Source organism: Endocarpon pusillum, assembly GCF_000464535.1.
Source record: "Endocarpon pusillum Z07020 unplaced genomic scaffold scaffold5579, whole genome shotgun sequence".
Classification (NCBI taxonomy): Eukaryota; Fungi; Ascomycota; class Eurotiomycetes; order Verrucariales; family Verrucariaceae; genus Endocarpon; species Endocarpon pusillum.
Genome location: NW_006916526.1, coordinates 83,555 through 98,006, shown reverse-complemented (window position 1 = coordinate 98,006; position 14,452 = coordinate 83,555). Strand labels below are relative to the sequence as shown.

The window sequence follows — 14,452 nt, the reverse complement described above, 5'->3', positions numbered from 1 at the left end:
TCGTCGATGTTTTTCACCCAATTGGTCGTGAAGCAATCTGCGATATGTCGCACCAGATTAACAAGAAGCAGAGCCAGTTCGACAACGAAGAAAGTGGTACGATGTAAGGCGGAAGAACAAGATCCCTCGCAAGTCACCGAATCAATCACTGATATGAACATCGAATGCAGGAGCGGGAGTACCAGCAACCGGAAATGCCAACGTCAGCATCGAAAAAGCAGTACATATGTAAGAAAAGGCATCGAGGACCATTAGTTTACAGAGTCTACTTTCCCAATGTTCACACACGTGTGTAGCCATCCCGGTGCCCATGCCCTTTGATCGCTCCACCCAGCCGTACCTTCAGACCGGGTTCCCTTTCTTCGGCAGCCCCAGTCCAGGCAATCTTTCAATCTGTTCCATCGACCTCTTGTACTCCATTTCAATCATCCGCATCGACTTGGCGAGTTGTTCATCGATTCTCTTCATCATCTTGGCATGCTGTTTGTTAGTGTTCTTTGCCTTCCTATCCCCACTCTTATCCGTCCTCTTTGACTCCTTGTCCCAACCTCTCACCATATTCTCCGTCTTCCTGGATTCCTTTGCCCGGTCCATCTCCTCTTTCGCCCGACAATCGTTCTCCGACTTCTCAGGCCCCTTCATCGAACGCTTCACCTGCTTTCCCCCCAAGTCTTCTACCGTCTGACCCCCCTTCTTCCTCAACGCCTGTGTCCCCTCTCCCTCTTCCTTTCTCCTCGCCTGCTTCGTCTCCTTCATATTTTGCGGCATGAGCTGAGGCGGCAGCTTTGCGCCGTCCGCCCCTGTTTTCCTGTCCGCATCTATGTCCTTCCGCGGATCTGGCCGCTCTGGACGGGCTTGCTCTTTCGCTTGCCTGTACATGCCGACCAACGCGGCCCTGGGGAGACTTGACTGCGGCTTTGACATTCGCAACGGGAAATTAAAGTTGGATAGTGAGTGGCCTGGCAAGACGCGACAAATCGCTGTTTATATACTAGTTAGTATCTCTAGACTGGTATGATCTTGAGAGAGATGATGATGTAAATGTTTGGCAAGACCGATCCTCGAATCGTTGAATGCTATGATATAATTTCTATTATAACGACTTACTCTAACGACTTACTCTCAGTAACCTACAGAACAACCAGTCTTTTTAGAGAAGTGCTGATGTTTCGAGATTGGGGATCTAAAACGGTTTCAGCTTCGGGAAGGAGCTGAAACGCGGCTCGGTCCATTAGGTCTCGGGAATGCAGCTTGTTGAGTTGGGATACCTTGCGAGTTTTCGCTGTTTACTGTGCACTGCGAAACTCTTGCAGGTCCCTGGCGTTGTATGGAGAATTGCTGGTGCCGCTCCGTCAGGAATAGCCCATAATGACTAACAGATAAATGAGCTCACTAGATGTGCTCTATACTAAAGTAATGCTGAACTCCATCCGATTCTTCTGATGTGCGTTTTAGATATACAAGACCTTTCTTTCTTGGAGTAAAAAATACCATGTACAATGTCAACTTGTATCATTTGAGAACTTGAAAGGCGCAGAGCAGATTGTGGGATCCGCCTAAGCTTTGACACCTAACGTACCCAGCTGGGCAAACCGTCTCCATCACAACCAAATACTCTTCTTCCATAGTAACATTTTCCGGTAGCTCGATATCATCATGGGGGGCTCTCTGTCTTCGCCACGCCCAGGTGCCAGGTGCCCCCCTGGACTTGCTCGAGGTTTGCAGGAGACTTCAACTTCGCTTCGACTAGAGGAAGAGGGGGTGAGTAAAGCAATAGCGAGACTGCGGGAAGTGGCAATAAGGTGCTCAAAGAGTGGTGAGCTGAAGATCGTCCTATACCTGAATGAAGCCAAGGTTCGAGAGCATGATATGTTCAAAATCGTCCTTCGTACTATCGATGACGATCACACACGTGTACGAGGTAGAAGAGACCACTTGCCTATTTTGATCATCTGGTGGATGCCCGTCGTCATCTGCACTGTTGCTTACTGACACCCGATGCTTCATTGACAATGCTTTGACCGTGCTTGATGGAAGAAGACATGTCTTATGCTCAACGATCTGTGGAGAAACTTGAAGAATCAGAGTGAGAAGCATGTAGACTCCCGGGGGAGGGTGGTTACAAGAATGAAGCGACTGGTGGGAATGAAGTAACAGATCATTCGGAACTGAGGATGGAGTCGAAGTTATAACAAAAAGTGGAAATTTTGCACACTTTCAAACATAGAAGGCACGTTCTGGTCCGCAAAAATTTCTCTGCGCCTGCTTGGTAGCCGCCATATGACCTTGTCTCCTGTAGTCGTAGTAAACATCAAGGCCTCGTTCCTTACCCGCAGTACTAAGACTTTTCCTTCCTTCCTTCCTTCCTTCCTTCCTTCCTTCCTTCCTTCACCTTCTCCCTCGATGAGTGACTCTTGCTACTCTTGCTACGTAAACGTGCTTGCTTGCGATGAAAGGCTTGTTTTCTGAAACGCCTGTATTGTCCGTTATGAACTCTCATTCTTCCCTGAAGCCTTCGTAGTTCTACCACCCTTCTCTTCATCCTGTAAAAGTTTTAGCCGATCTGTACCCAGTGCTCAAGATAACTTCAGGCGAGGGCACATTACTTCCAGTGCTCTAGCCAGTCTTTCGTCTTTCCTCTCGGCAAGCAAATTGCCTAGTAGTATAGCGCTGCCGTCTAGCATCGTAAAACCCGGAGCCAGCCAGGTAGAAAAAGCGCCAACAAAATTGTGGGCATAGCTGAGACGATTGCAACAGAGACCCGGTCGCAGCGCGTCTACTGACGCTCTGATACCGTGCCTATCAGCAGGTTCCTTCCACCGCTGGTGTGTTCGAACCCATCGCCTGTCAAACTACCGATAAAGGCAGTTAGTGGTCATTGACAACCGCTCAACCGCTCAACCATCTGGGCCCTAAAGGATACTGCGTTCTGTAATATTATCCAACCAAAGGTAGACCACGAAATGGCACTAGATGATCCACCAATGCGCTCTCTCAATACACCCCACGCTAGTGTCCAAGGTAAAAGCAAAAAGTGCGGAAACATGGCCGAGATATCACCAGCAAGATTCGAACCTTGGTCCCCATTATCTAATGGGAACCAAGAACAACAGGTTACTCTCGCTGTTGGGAGAAATGTGCAGAATCATTTCTCCATCTTGCCGTAGCCCGTGAAGGTAAGAAGAGTCGTCGAACCGCTCCCGTATAGCCATTCAACCATTTCCCCGTGAAGTGTTTTCTGGTGGCTATAGAGTATATGTAACGAGAAGAGAGGAAGGGAGATTGGGGCAGCTTTCCGCATATGGGGGCACTCTCCAGAGCTTGATACAAGCACCAAAAGCACGGATCTTTGACGCTGAAAAATTGGTAGATTATTGAACCAGGTAGTCTGCTTAATGATTTTGCGAGGGGCCGGCGGCAGCACATACAATCTTCAGGGTAGTCTTCGTACATTCATAACAATGCCCAGATGGCCCATGATGCGGATGTGTGGCTAGTCGGAATTCGGAGAGAGCTTGTAAGAAGGAAATACTCTGAAAACTTCGTTGTGAGGATAAGGCATGATAGTAGCATATCCTTATCCCACAACGACCGCCCTGTACTCATACAAGTGATCCGTGATATCATGAAGAGCCACATGAGACGGCAAATCGTATGCTTTGATCAGGAGCGAGGGGCTCCGCCACAGGAATGATTCGATCAGCATGAGGAGCATCGTAGTAAAAGAGAGGCGGATCAACCTTTGCACCAGCGGAGCACTTGTCATGAATAACTGACTGCAAGTAGGTCTAGACCTGGCTTCAGCAGAATCCCATCCGGCGTGTCCAGTACCCTCCCAGTCACAATTGCGAGTCCATTCCCAAACTGTAGTCTCTTGCTTGTTACTTCATTTTTCCAGCTTCCCATGAGGTTGGGATATCGACAAAGTCAGCTGCAGTCATTCTTATCGACACCACCATCCACGAGCTATCCTTTGAACAACGCCCTTCGCTTCTTTTTCTCCCTTATAGTCAATTCATGATGAAGTGGCAGCACTAAGGTCAATTCCATCTTAGTACAGAAGTTTCTTTGTGATAGAGATATTGCTATCCGATCTTACAAGCCTGGTACTATGCCCTGCACGAGCTGTCCTCGGTGCTGGTCTCCGTCGAGACTGAAGCGGTTCCGGAATGTGTGGCTTCCATCCCAGTTCGCAGCATCACAAATAGCATGATCTTGTCATATTTTCCATAATGTTTCCACCAAAGTCCCAGAGATGGCCTCATTATCCGGGATTGTATTGTGGCTTGCGCAGCTTGTTGACAATAGGTGGTCCGTCGAAGTCGGGATACGGCAGCTTTTGGCTGCCTGCGCTCATTCGCGAGGTCTGTGGTGGCCTCAAGCCCTCCCCGTCGCCGTAAATAGGTGTTTTCGGGGGAATAGGTGGCGCATCCGATCTGGCATAATCTTCTCCACTTCGCCTGGGTGATATGTTGTAAGGACTGTTGTATTCGCCGCTGTGCCGATACGGCATCTCTCCAGAAATCCGATGCTGGCCATCAACGGAAGGAATTAGAGAGAACTTATCATCTGAAGATATAGTATCATCGTAGGGATAGGGCGGATTAATCGTTGAGGTCCGCGGGGTGTGATAAGGCGATGTTGGCGAATGGATGGGTGCGTCATTTCCAGGTAGCTCGATGGCGTCTGGATGCGATGGCGGCGTGGGAAGACCTTTGCTGGGTAGATCACCTCGATTAGGATTGGTGTATCTGCTTTGGCCCTCCAGCCTCCGTTTCGTCAGCTCGATTTTCCCAATCTTTGCAGCAGCCTCTCCTATGAGTTTTTGAACCGAACTTTTTGCGAGGTATTGGTGAGTGCCAATATTGATGTCAGATAATCTATCCCACCTAATTACGTTGTTAGCCAATCTGTACAATAGTAACCGGGGCTCAAAACGTTCTCGTTCATGCCAAAGTCCCCAACGCCGACCTCAACGTTAAGTCTGCAGTAGTTTTCCAAGGGTACTCCACGCTTTTGCAGATGAGAGTTTAGCATCTGTTGGTGTATCTCCTCGCAATTTTCGATCTTGCTTATAAGTCTTCTGCGGGCCTCGGCGAAATTGCCCATTGTGCCACCCAGGAAGGACTCGTACCACTCACTTTGCCTGTTGTTAGTTCCTCCAGGCCTTTTACCTGTGCCAATGCTGACAAATACGCCAATGTCCCTGCCTGGCCACTCATTCACAGCAGCTTCGTCAAGAATCTGCGGCGACGGATTGTATTTCCCAGCACCTTCGTCCACAAAAACAGAATTTCCGATGGCGATCGGCTTGAACGCTAGCCCTGTTGCACAGGTCGCTCGGCCAGCCTGCCAGATGGTACAGTTGAACTCGGGTGGTGGCTCTTTGCGTGAATCGTAGGATCGAAGGAGGATGGAGTGACCGTTCTTGGGTGTGCCTTTGAACACTGCAGTAACCGCGCTAACCAACGGTCAGAATCTGGCGACAACGTGCGGCTCTTAACACTTACGTCTTGGTACGATTTTCTCTTCCGTCATACAGGGAAGCGTCTGGATTTCCCCAGCGAAACCCATGGATAGAATTTCTCAGGCTCTGTACCGGGCTATTTGGTGTGAAGCTTGCATTGCTGCGGACACTGGCCGCGCGCTCGGGAAACTCCACGGCGCTGGTGGGACTCATCAGACTCTGAAACTCATGCCCGCCGGCTTTCGTTCCGTCATTCCCTTCTTCCTCTAACACGGTGTGTTCACGAACGCATTCCCGGATTGCCTCTTCCAGCTTGGAAGCTTTAAAAAGGGTATGTTTATATGGTATGCCTGCGATGGTCTTGTCCGTTTCGAAAACCTTCCGAGTCATCCTCACGTAAACGTTCTTGCACGTTTCTAGATCTAGCCGTAATCTCCCTAACATTAAAGCGATAAGTCCGCCAGTACCCACTCCCGATATCAAGTCAAAACAATCGCAGGGTTTGAGTTTCTCATCAGGACGAGGCGGTCTGCCGTGGATTTCGACGAATGACCGGTGCATTAGCGCTTCTAGAAGAACGAGCATGGAGAATCCTCGTACACCACCACCATCTCTAATGTGTCAGCACGCTGTTTCGAGGGGCTTAGGAGTAAGAAACTGACCCAATGATAGAATGCGCAACGGCGGACCCTTAGTCGTGTCCTTTCGCCGAAGGGTTGTCGTATATCCCTCCATGATCGAATTGATTGCGCAGCAGAGACCAGCTCGCCCGATCGTGAGACTGACGCTTCTCAGCAGAAATGGGCGATTGCGTGGACGAACGCTTTGGTAGGAGAACTCGCGCTACCTCTGATAATCGAACTCTACGTTTCGGCCGTAGATTGCGCAGCGTACTTATGGTGGCAGCAGTAACAAGTGAGTCGACAATCGGTGGAGTAGTACGACTATCAGTTAGCCACGATGGAGTGAAGGAAACCCGTCGCAGCCCGCCGCAGGTTCTTGAAACGTCACCGCCAAGACGCGAAGCTCGTTTTGTCAATCTCCAGTTCGGAAAACGTTGTTGCGTGATCTAAGCCGCAACCTTAAAATGCCTGCATTGTAGTACAGAGTACTGGAGAACTGAAGATCGGAGAACAGCAACCGAAACACAGGCCAAAGAGACGCCTGCAAGCTTTTAAGATTGTGGCGAAAGAGAGCCTACCGTATCATATACGCACATGATTGAAGCCCAGTGTTTCAAAGATCAATGATGCGCTAGGATGGGGTGGCTGTGCATGGCAATATTCGTGGTCCAACAACAGTGGCCTGTCGACCTCTCAACTTTATCATCCCGTAAACAATTGATACTGGGCTCCAATAGTGCAGAATGGTATGCATCATGCTACAAGGTATTTGTGCTTCAAACTTCGCACTGCGCTCACTCACTGCAGCTTGCCTTTCAGGCCAATGCACTAACTAACGAAAATAGCGGTGCGTCACCATGCGCTGTTAAGGGAAGGTGCGTAAACGTAGAGGGGCCAGCTCTACTTGATACAATGTACCCCTCCATAAAGTTCTCGCTAAGTTAGAAGCTGGACTACTACGTACGACAAGTGGCATCCCAGCGAGCTTCTCAACTCCTAGAACGAGAATCCCTTTTGTGATCTTGTACACAGTGGTGACATGAAGAGGCATCTCTCTGATGATCAATGATACTACCCTCTGCTTCTTGCACTGTCCAACCAAATTGAATATCTAGCTACCATCTGCGTATGTACGTGCAAGCTGTAAACCTGGTTATTATATCATCATCTCGAGTCCACCATGAAGATCAGCCAGATATATGTGTACCCAATCAAATCGCTCAGGGGTACTGCCCTCGAGTCAGCCGAGGCGACATACCGGGGCTTTCAGTATGATCGCTGCTACATGCTTGTCAAACAGGCCCTGAAGCAGAGAAACATGCTAGTGTCAGAGTTTCCGGAGATGTGCCTATTCCTCACCAGTATTGTCTACCCGTCTAAGCAAAGTCCTGACAGCGGAAAAATCATCGTGACATACATGAAACCAGGCTCCACAGAGCAGAGATTCCTGGAAGTGCCTCTAGAGCCAGAAATTAAAGGACTTGACAAGATGGAGATCACGCTGCACTCCAGTCCAACAAACGCGTATAACATGGGTCAGAAATACAACCAGTGGTTCAGCGAGTGCTTCGGGTACGAAGTCATACTGGCGTACATCGGCGAGAACAGAAGAGAACTGCTAGGCAACTTGGCGCCCTCGGTGGCATGGAAGCAACAACAGCGGAAAGAACAGAACTCATGGACATCGAGTCTGACCAGTAGGCTTCCAAACATTGGCAATGTACCAGGAGTCAAGCAGGGCCTAACCTTCAGCGATGTGGCACCATACTTGGTTATCACAGAAAAAAGCTGGCAGAATGCCAACCTAAGACTCCCGGGAAACAAAACAATTGACATAACAAAGTTCAGGCCCAACATTGTGATTGAAGGAGCAGAAGAAGACTTCGAAGAGGACTTCTGGGCTGAGTTGGCAATCGGTGATACATTGAAGCTTGTACTGACGCAAAATTGCGTGCGCTGTAAGAGTTTGAACGTGGATCATGCCACAGGGAAGATGGGAACGGGGGAGGCAGGCTCGATTTTTAAGAAACTGCAAAAGGATCGGAGGGTGGACAGCGGAAATAAATGGTCTCCGGTATTCGGCAGGTATGGCTTTTTGCACGAGGATATGGCAGGCGCAAGCATGCATGTGGGTGATGAGGTTAGGGTGCTAAGGAGAAATAAAGAACGCACAACTTTCGGTAAGTCTGGTGAACTTCGGAGTGACATAGTCTGGAGCTCACGATACCCATCACAGAATGGCCAGGTCTAAGTACCTAATACATCAGTCGTGTTCAACATTGGGTAGCGTGCTGAATGTTTATCCAACAAAACAATCTTTCTGCCATGAAGCAGACGTTTGCACATAAGTTGGGGACGCCGTGAACGCTACTTAAATCAAATAGTATAGTGGCAACAAGGATACCAAACCTGGATGAGAGAAGCCTTCCGGTTCAAGAACTGACCCACCCACCGTCTGAATATTCTGGCTCGTCCTCCTCAGCCTTCCATAACTTGAGGGGGTACAATTTCAAATCTTGTAGCATCGTCGTCAAGTCCCTGATTACCCTGCGAAATGCTTGAACGTTGTACACAATGCTACCAAGCGTACTGTATAGCCTGCAAGCCGTTTTTCGCATCCTTTCTTCGTAATCTCGAATCTCTTCGATGTGAATCTGAAGGCCTTTATCGTCCTCTATGGGCTCTGGGTACCGACACTCAAGCACGGCTTGGACGGTTGTTCGAATTTTTTGTTGGAACATTGTTATGCTGGGTTCGCTGATAGTACTGTTGCTTGATTCTTCCTGTTGTCGTTGTTCTCCGTGAGGCTGCTGATGGGAATTTGGCTTGCCGGCGGATTTCGACGCAGTAGTGTCTCGAGGTCCATTCTCAAACCGTTGTACCTTTTTCTCCCAGATGATGTTTAGGAGCTTCTCGTCACTGTATCTTTTAATTTCCTTTGTCTCGTGGTTGAACTCAGTCTCGAATCTTGGAAAGAATTCGAGTGCTTCTTGAAGGCATGAGTGCAGATCCTCTGTTGCACGTTTGAAGTTCTTCTTGGTGTAGTCTGGCTGCTCGCGTCTGCGTGTGACTTGCCCTTCATCTGCGTTGTCCATAGTAAATCTGCTGAACTCTCTGCTTAGAGCTGCTTGTTGGGCCCTGAAGTCAAAGTTGCGAGTCCAGTCATTATCGATTGGGTGATAATGTGGGATAGAATATTGTCGAAAAGGATGGACAATCCTCTGGGTCATGCTCATCAGAAAGCCAGAGCTCTTGGTGGATTGGAGGTACACCTTTACCTCAACATGCGCAACCAAGGAGAGGAGGGTACTGGGTGGTCTTATAGGACCACAGCCAGAAGAAGAACATATCAAACACTGAGCACACGGGTTTCTTAATGTAGCCCCGAAAAAGACCGAGCATGATGTTCAAAGGAAACCGGACAGTTGTCTACGTAGTGCTTCGCACTCCGCTCAAGCGAGAGGGCAAACTGCTTGAATATACCTTCGCTTTCACGGCAGCAATCTGTACGAAGTCCTCTGCTACAAGTAACATACCGCGGCTCTGTAAAATCGCTCTTCATAACTAACTCATAGGAGCTGTGGCAGCATGTAGGTAGCAGATTCAAAGCCGGGCAAACATTTCTTTCTTTGCTAGCGCTAGCCGGGAGCAAACAGACAACAAAAGAAACTGGACGAGCAAACGATTGGCCAACAGACTGGGTTGAAGGATGAGCAAAATGATCCAGAGTTTGTCAACAAACTACGTAACAGCTTCCAGGATTCTTTTCTGGGGAACGGCGCAGCCCACGCAGCTTTGAAAAGTGCATGGACAACATCCTGAATTCTGAATCATTTTCAGGAGTCAGAGGACTTGCTGGTTAGGCAACTATCACCCCCACGCATGTTAAGGTCCTCAAGGTCAAAATCTTTCCATCGAGATCTACGTACGTAGTAATGTTTCGTGTCTTCTAGGTTGATGCCCAAGGCATCCACAATTTCCTATCAGACATAGCCATCTCCGCTCGTCTGAGCAAATTCTTTGGCGTACCATATATGGATGATTGGTCTAAATCACATCGGGAAATTATCGATGGTAATAAGTGCCCAAGATCGACAGATAAGCTTCGAAAAGAGAATTTTCATTGGTCTATTACTCGTATTGGCAAGTGTATAGTAATTTATGCTGGCCTTGGCTGCAGAGCGGGGAAGTAGCATCTCCGCGGGCAACAGAAGAAGATTAATTCTAGGATGATATCACACAGGTATGAAAAATCCTTCATGGCTGATCTTACACACGAAGAGTAAATCCATTTCAATCAACAATTTGCTTGATTCGGCAATATGTCGATCCAATTTCCTGAGCCCGTTACTGACCCTTGGCTTGTAAGGTTAGTGGAGAGTTGAAGCAAGAAAAGAGACGGTGGCTGTTTTGGGGATAGCGGCAGGAGGACTGATCAGCTCTGTTGGTTTCCTAGCTAGGAGCGTCAGCGATCTACAAAAGATCGGTTCTATCACGGATCAGACTGAATGTACTTCATCCTCTGAGATTACCTGTTACGATCAGCGACAGAGGGCCCAACGGCAGGGTTCTCAGATCCACACGCGAGCGTTTCTGATTACGTCTTGCCAGCTATATACATTGGAGTCTCGGGTGCAGTTCGCTGGCTGGACACAGGTCGATAGCGACGAGTATAAAGGTCCTTCCCCTCAGATCGTCGCCAGACTCGCCCAGAACGTACGCGAGAACCTCGGTGCCAGGCACTGTGTCTGCGAGGTAAGCCGAATGCGTACTGCAAGCCGAGTACCATATGGAATCTAACTGGTACACTTTGACCAGAGTGGCGCGGCCGAACGGACTGGTGACATAACAAAGAACCGTTAACCGTAAGTTCTTGAAAGTTTGTTACTTTGGACGTTGAACGGCTGGGTAGAGGCTATGTCGCAGTGGCTGTCGCTGAGGGTAGAATAGCATCTCGGGAACTGGACATAGGTTTAGGAGACGAAAGAGCGGTGAATATGACCGCGTTTTGCTACGAAGCTTTGAAGATGTTGAGAGAAGCCATTAGTGCGGAAGCGTAGCTATGCAGTGTTCTTTGAAAGTTTCACAGCTTCGACAGAAGATCGGAGTCATGGAAGGCAATGAGCACTATAACCTGTTAGGACATACTGCGTGTAGAGCAAGCAAGGAGTTCCAGTCTCGATAGGATGGGCTGTAGAAGCGAATGCTCTACTTGATCACGAGGTGGTGGCCCCAAGGGCGTCCTTTTAAACGATAGTAATGATGGTGCTTAATCCCTTGGATTTTGACAAACGCTATTGGCAGCTATGCCCGTAAGAGGCTTAATACTGGTTATGTTCAATTCTTTTCAGCACTACTGTGGTTCAGCCGTATTTCGTCCCCATCATTCTGCAGCAGAAGTGGAGTCAAGATAAAAGTTTGTCATCAACCTGCAACCAACCAATACGCGTTACTACACTGGGTCCAAACAGCACTGAGTGAACACATTTCTTGCAGCGTACTCTTGCTTCACATCGTAACCACGGCGCTCATCTGGACGTGTTGTTGGTGAGTTGGAAGAATGGACATCCCGAAGGCACGAAGCAAAAGGGCAAAGAAGGAGCGATATCAGTTGACAAAAAGCATGGACCTGGCTAAACGTCGGACCTGCGGCGATTTAGGAGACCCTCCTGGTCACGTGCCGAGTCGCTGATGCATGCTGCGGCCTTGGAAGTGGATCACTCCACAGGAAGTCGCCGACGGGCAATTTTCCGATTGACGTACTGCTTATCCTGTCAAGAAGATTAAGCCGGATGTCTGTACTGCATCTACTGGCTGACAGGATATCGTAACAAGTGTCCACTCTCGTATCAGTACATCAACAATTCGGTGAGAAGAACATGCAGGCATTCTTGAGAACTTGTTTGAAACAGTCCCAAATCGGGTGAGGAGAACGTTCTCGGGGTTCGGGGGGCGGCCGCAGTAAAAGCTCTCACATCGTACCTGGGTCCGTGGGAATTCACTATGAGTGTTATCATGCCGCGCTATGGATGATCTGCGATCTGAGTACGAGGATAATAATGAATAGCCAACAACTAGGTTGTTATGGCTGGTAGCCTCCACAGCCAGGTTTTCTTGGACCAAGTCCACGGGTGCCGCCCTTGAAACCCTGCGCCACGATTTCCAAACCTAATTCAGACAGCCTGACACGAGAGACTGAGCACCAGGCGATATAGTCTACCTTAGTTTTGCAGCAGCGTTCCATCTGCTTCTATTTAGTCAAGGAAGAACAACATCTGCCGCATCGATACCCTTGAAAGCTCTATCGTAGCGGGAAAGTGCTAGCCTAACGTGTACATGTTTCTAGCAAGGTTTCTTCAGTTGGGGTCTGCTAAGAAGGAATTTAGAACGTGAAGTGCACCATCACAAGCAAGCTCCACCCTTTACATCATATCATGGAGAAACACCAAGCGCACTGGCTACAAAACTGCATTGCACGAGAACTGTTGTCCTGTTAGTTGTAGGAGTACTCCGTACATGCTCCGCGGAAACCTTACATTATGAAATCATAGGCCTTTGCTCGAATTCCGGTGTTTACCTTGGTATCAGTATTAGCCAGCCTGAGATAGCCGCTCGAAACTCGGAGTTAGCAATAACAATAATGCTGACGTCTGTCTGCCTAGCCTAGGTTGACGCCAAATATCAGCAGATCGGGCACCTCCCCCTAACTAGTAGCCACGTGCGCGTTGGTCACCCAAAGAGACTGATTGGCCAGCCACGGACCCATCAAGGTTGGAATACATTGCTAAATTGTGGTTTACGTAGATCTTACCCACATGGCTGTAGAAGCAACCTTCTTTCAAAACCGTACTCGGTACACTTAATTACTCTACGTAGCACTTTTCGTGGTTGGCAATTTTGCTTGCTGTCCCGTGCTTGCTGCCCATGCTTGCCGCCCATGCTTGCTGCCCATGCTTGCTGCCCATGCTTGCTAACCCGATTAGCTCACTCAAACGTTACTACAGAGTACGTAGTACGCACAGAGATCAATACTCGTACGGAGTACTGCTGAAGAAAAGACGGGGAATCCTGGTCTACCAGCACCCAGCAAAGAGCAGCCTCACTCGGCGGAACGTGTCGTGTGAGCCTAATCCAGAAATCTTATCCCAGTAGCCCGAGTTCAGCTCTCGTTTGAAAGGTGAAGCCCGAGCAATCGATCCACTCAAGCTGAGTCGCTGGCTGAAACAGAACTGCTTTGTCACACTTTCCATGCGAAATGGCGCCTCAGATCAACTGTGGGTAACTACGATAAATTTGCCGACATGACCGGCGTCAAGGACCCAGCGCGTTGGGTCGGGTGTACGTAGTAGGTCAATAGTACTCGAGTAGATATTCTTATGACCTAACACCCTGCTCCTTGGCCATGCGATAACAGCCATCATCTACTAAGGGGAGCCAAAATGGGAGCAAGTGGACCTTCGTGAAACTGATCGAGAGGCATGCATAAAAACATTCACCATACATTTCGGTTACTGTCATTGCCACACGTGGGAGCAAAAGTTTGTTTGATCAGCTGAAGCCATTTTTTCGCTGTAATCCAACTATGTGGTGTCCACCATTGCCCTGGTCTTGTTTGGGCCGCCCTCCCCCCCCCTGCAAAGTTATCTTAGTGACCTTCTAACGATTGCTGGAAGATGTTTATTGTGGTTAGTTGGGCCACCCTTTGAACTGTCACCTCCATGACACTGCACAGGTAAAAGCCTCTGGGACGCTTTTCCACTTACCCTGCCATCGCAGTAGGTTAGCGATCTATACCTAGTTTTTCGCTTCAACCAATTACTCCTTCTCCGTGGAGGCTTTTTCAGACATTCCCAGCCCGGCCAAGATCGTACGTTACTTACATCCTGGAGCTTGTGCATCATTCTCTATCCGCATCGACCTTGCACATTGCCCTTGAGCATAATCTGCGCATCTTCATTCTTCTCACCTCTGAAAGGACTGCTTGTCAGTTGTCATAACCTTCGATTAAGCGGTCACCAAAATTGGAGATCTCCCCACCTGATTGTTATACTGCGGGGGACAGCTCTGCATTACGCATTCTCCTTCCTTCTCGGAATTCTAGGTCAAATCCTCACTACTCCTACGCCTCCTGACCATTGTGGGCTTCCTTCTGCGACGTTGCAGCAACTTCGGGGACCCGCTCAAAACCTTGAATATCACAGTATTGCTGAGTTGCACTCGGTATCTCGTACAGCGAGTCCCTGGACAGGGTGTGATGGGAACCACAGAGGCGTAGAAGTTGGGCTATTTGAATAACATCATGTGACGCGCCATTTATCTGTGATTCGCGACGAATCCACTCTCCCGTTTGAGTTGATGGCTA

General features: G+C 48.8%; 4 protein-coding genes across 4 annotated transcripts; 1 reads left to right on the top strand and 3 right to left on the bottom strand.

Annotated features, from left to right (window-relative positions):
- Positions 1 to 342: 342 nt before the first annotated feature.
- EPUS_07296 (uncharacterized protein) lies at positions 343 to 924 on the bottom strand (the record flags this gene model as incomplete). Its single annotated transcript, XM_007806702.1, has 1 exon — positions 343 to 924. The coding sequence occupies one exon, from the start codon at positions 922 to 924 to the stop codon at positions 343 to 345; it is 582 nt and encodes a 193-aa protein (XP_007804893.1).
- Positions 925 to 4,264: 3,340 nt separating this feature from the next.
- On the bottom strand, positions 4,265 to 6,202 carry EPUS_07295 (uncharacterized protein; the record flags this gene model as incomplete). Its single annotated transcript, XM_007806701.1, has 4 exons — positions 4,265 to 4,835; positions 4,898 to 5,461; positions 5,511 to 6,078; positions 6,130 to 6,202. The coding sequence occupies 4 exons, from the start codon at positions 6,200 to 6,202 to the stop codon at positions 4,265 to 4,267; spliced, it is 1,776 nt and encodes a 591-aa protein (XP_007804892.1).
- Positions 6,203 to 7,270: 1,068 nt separating this feature from the next.
- EPUS_07294 (uncharacterized protein) lies at positions 7,271 to 8,341 on the top strand (the record flags this gene model as incomplete). The annotated part of the gene is made up of 1 exon (XM_007806700.1): positions 7,271 to 8,341. The coding sequence occupies one exon, from the start codon at positions 7,271 to 7,273 to the stop codon at positions 8,339 to 8,341; it is 1,071 nt and encodes a 356-aa protein (XP_007804891.1).
- A 181-nt stretch (positions 8,342 to 8,522) lies between these two features.
- EPUS_07293 (uncharacterized protein) lies at positions 8,523 to 9,320 on the bottom strand (the record flags this gene model as incomplete). The annotated part of the gene is made up of 1 exon (XM_007806699.1): positions 8,523 to 9,320. The coding sequence occupies one exon, from the start codon at positions 9,318 to 9,320 to the stop codon at positions 8,523 to 8,525; it is 798 nt and encodes a 265-aa protein (XP_007804890.1).
- Between the last annotated feature and the right edge of the window lie 5,132 nt (positions 9,321 to 14,452).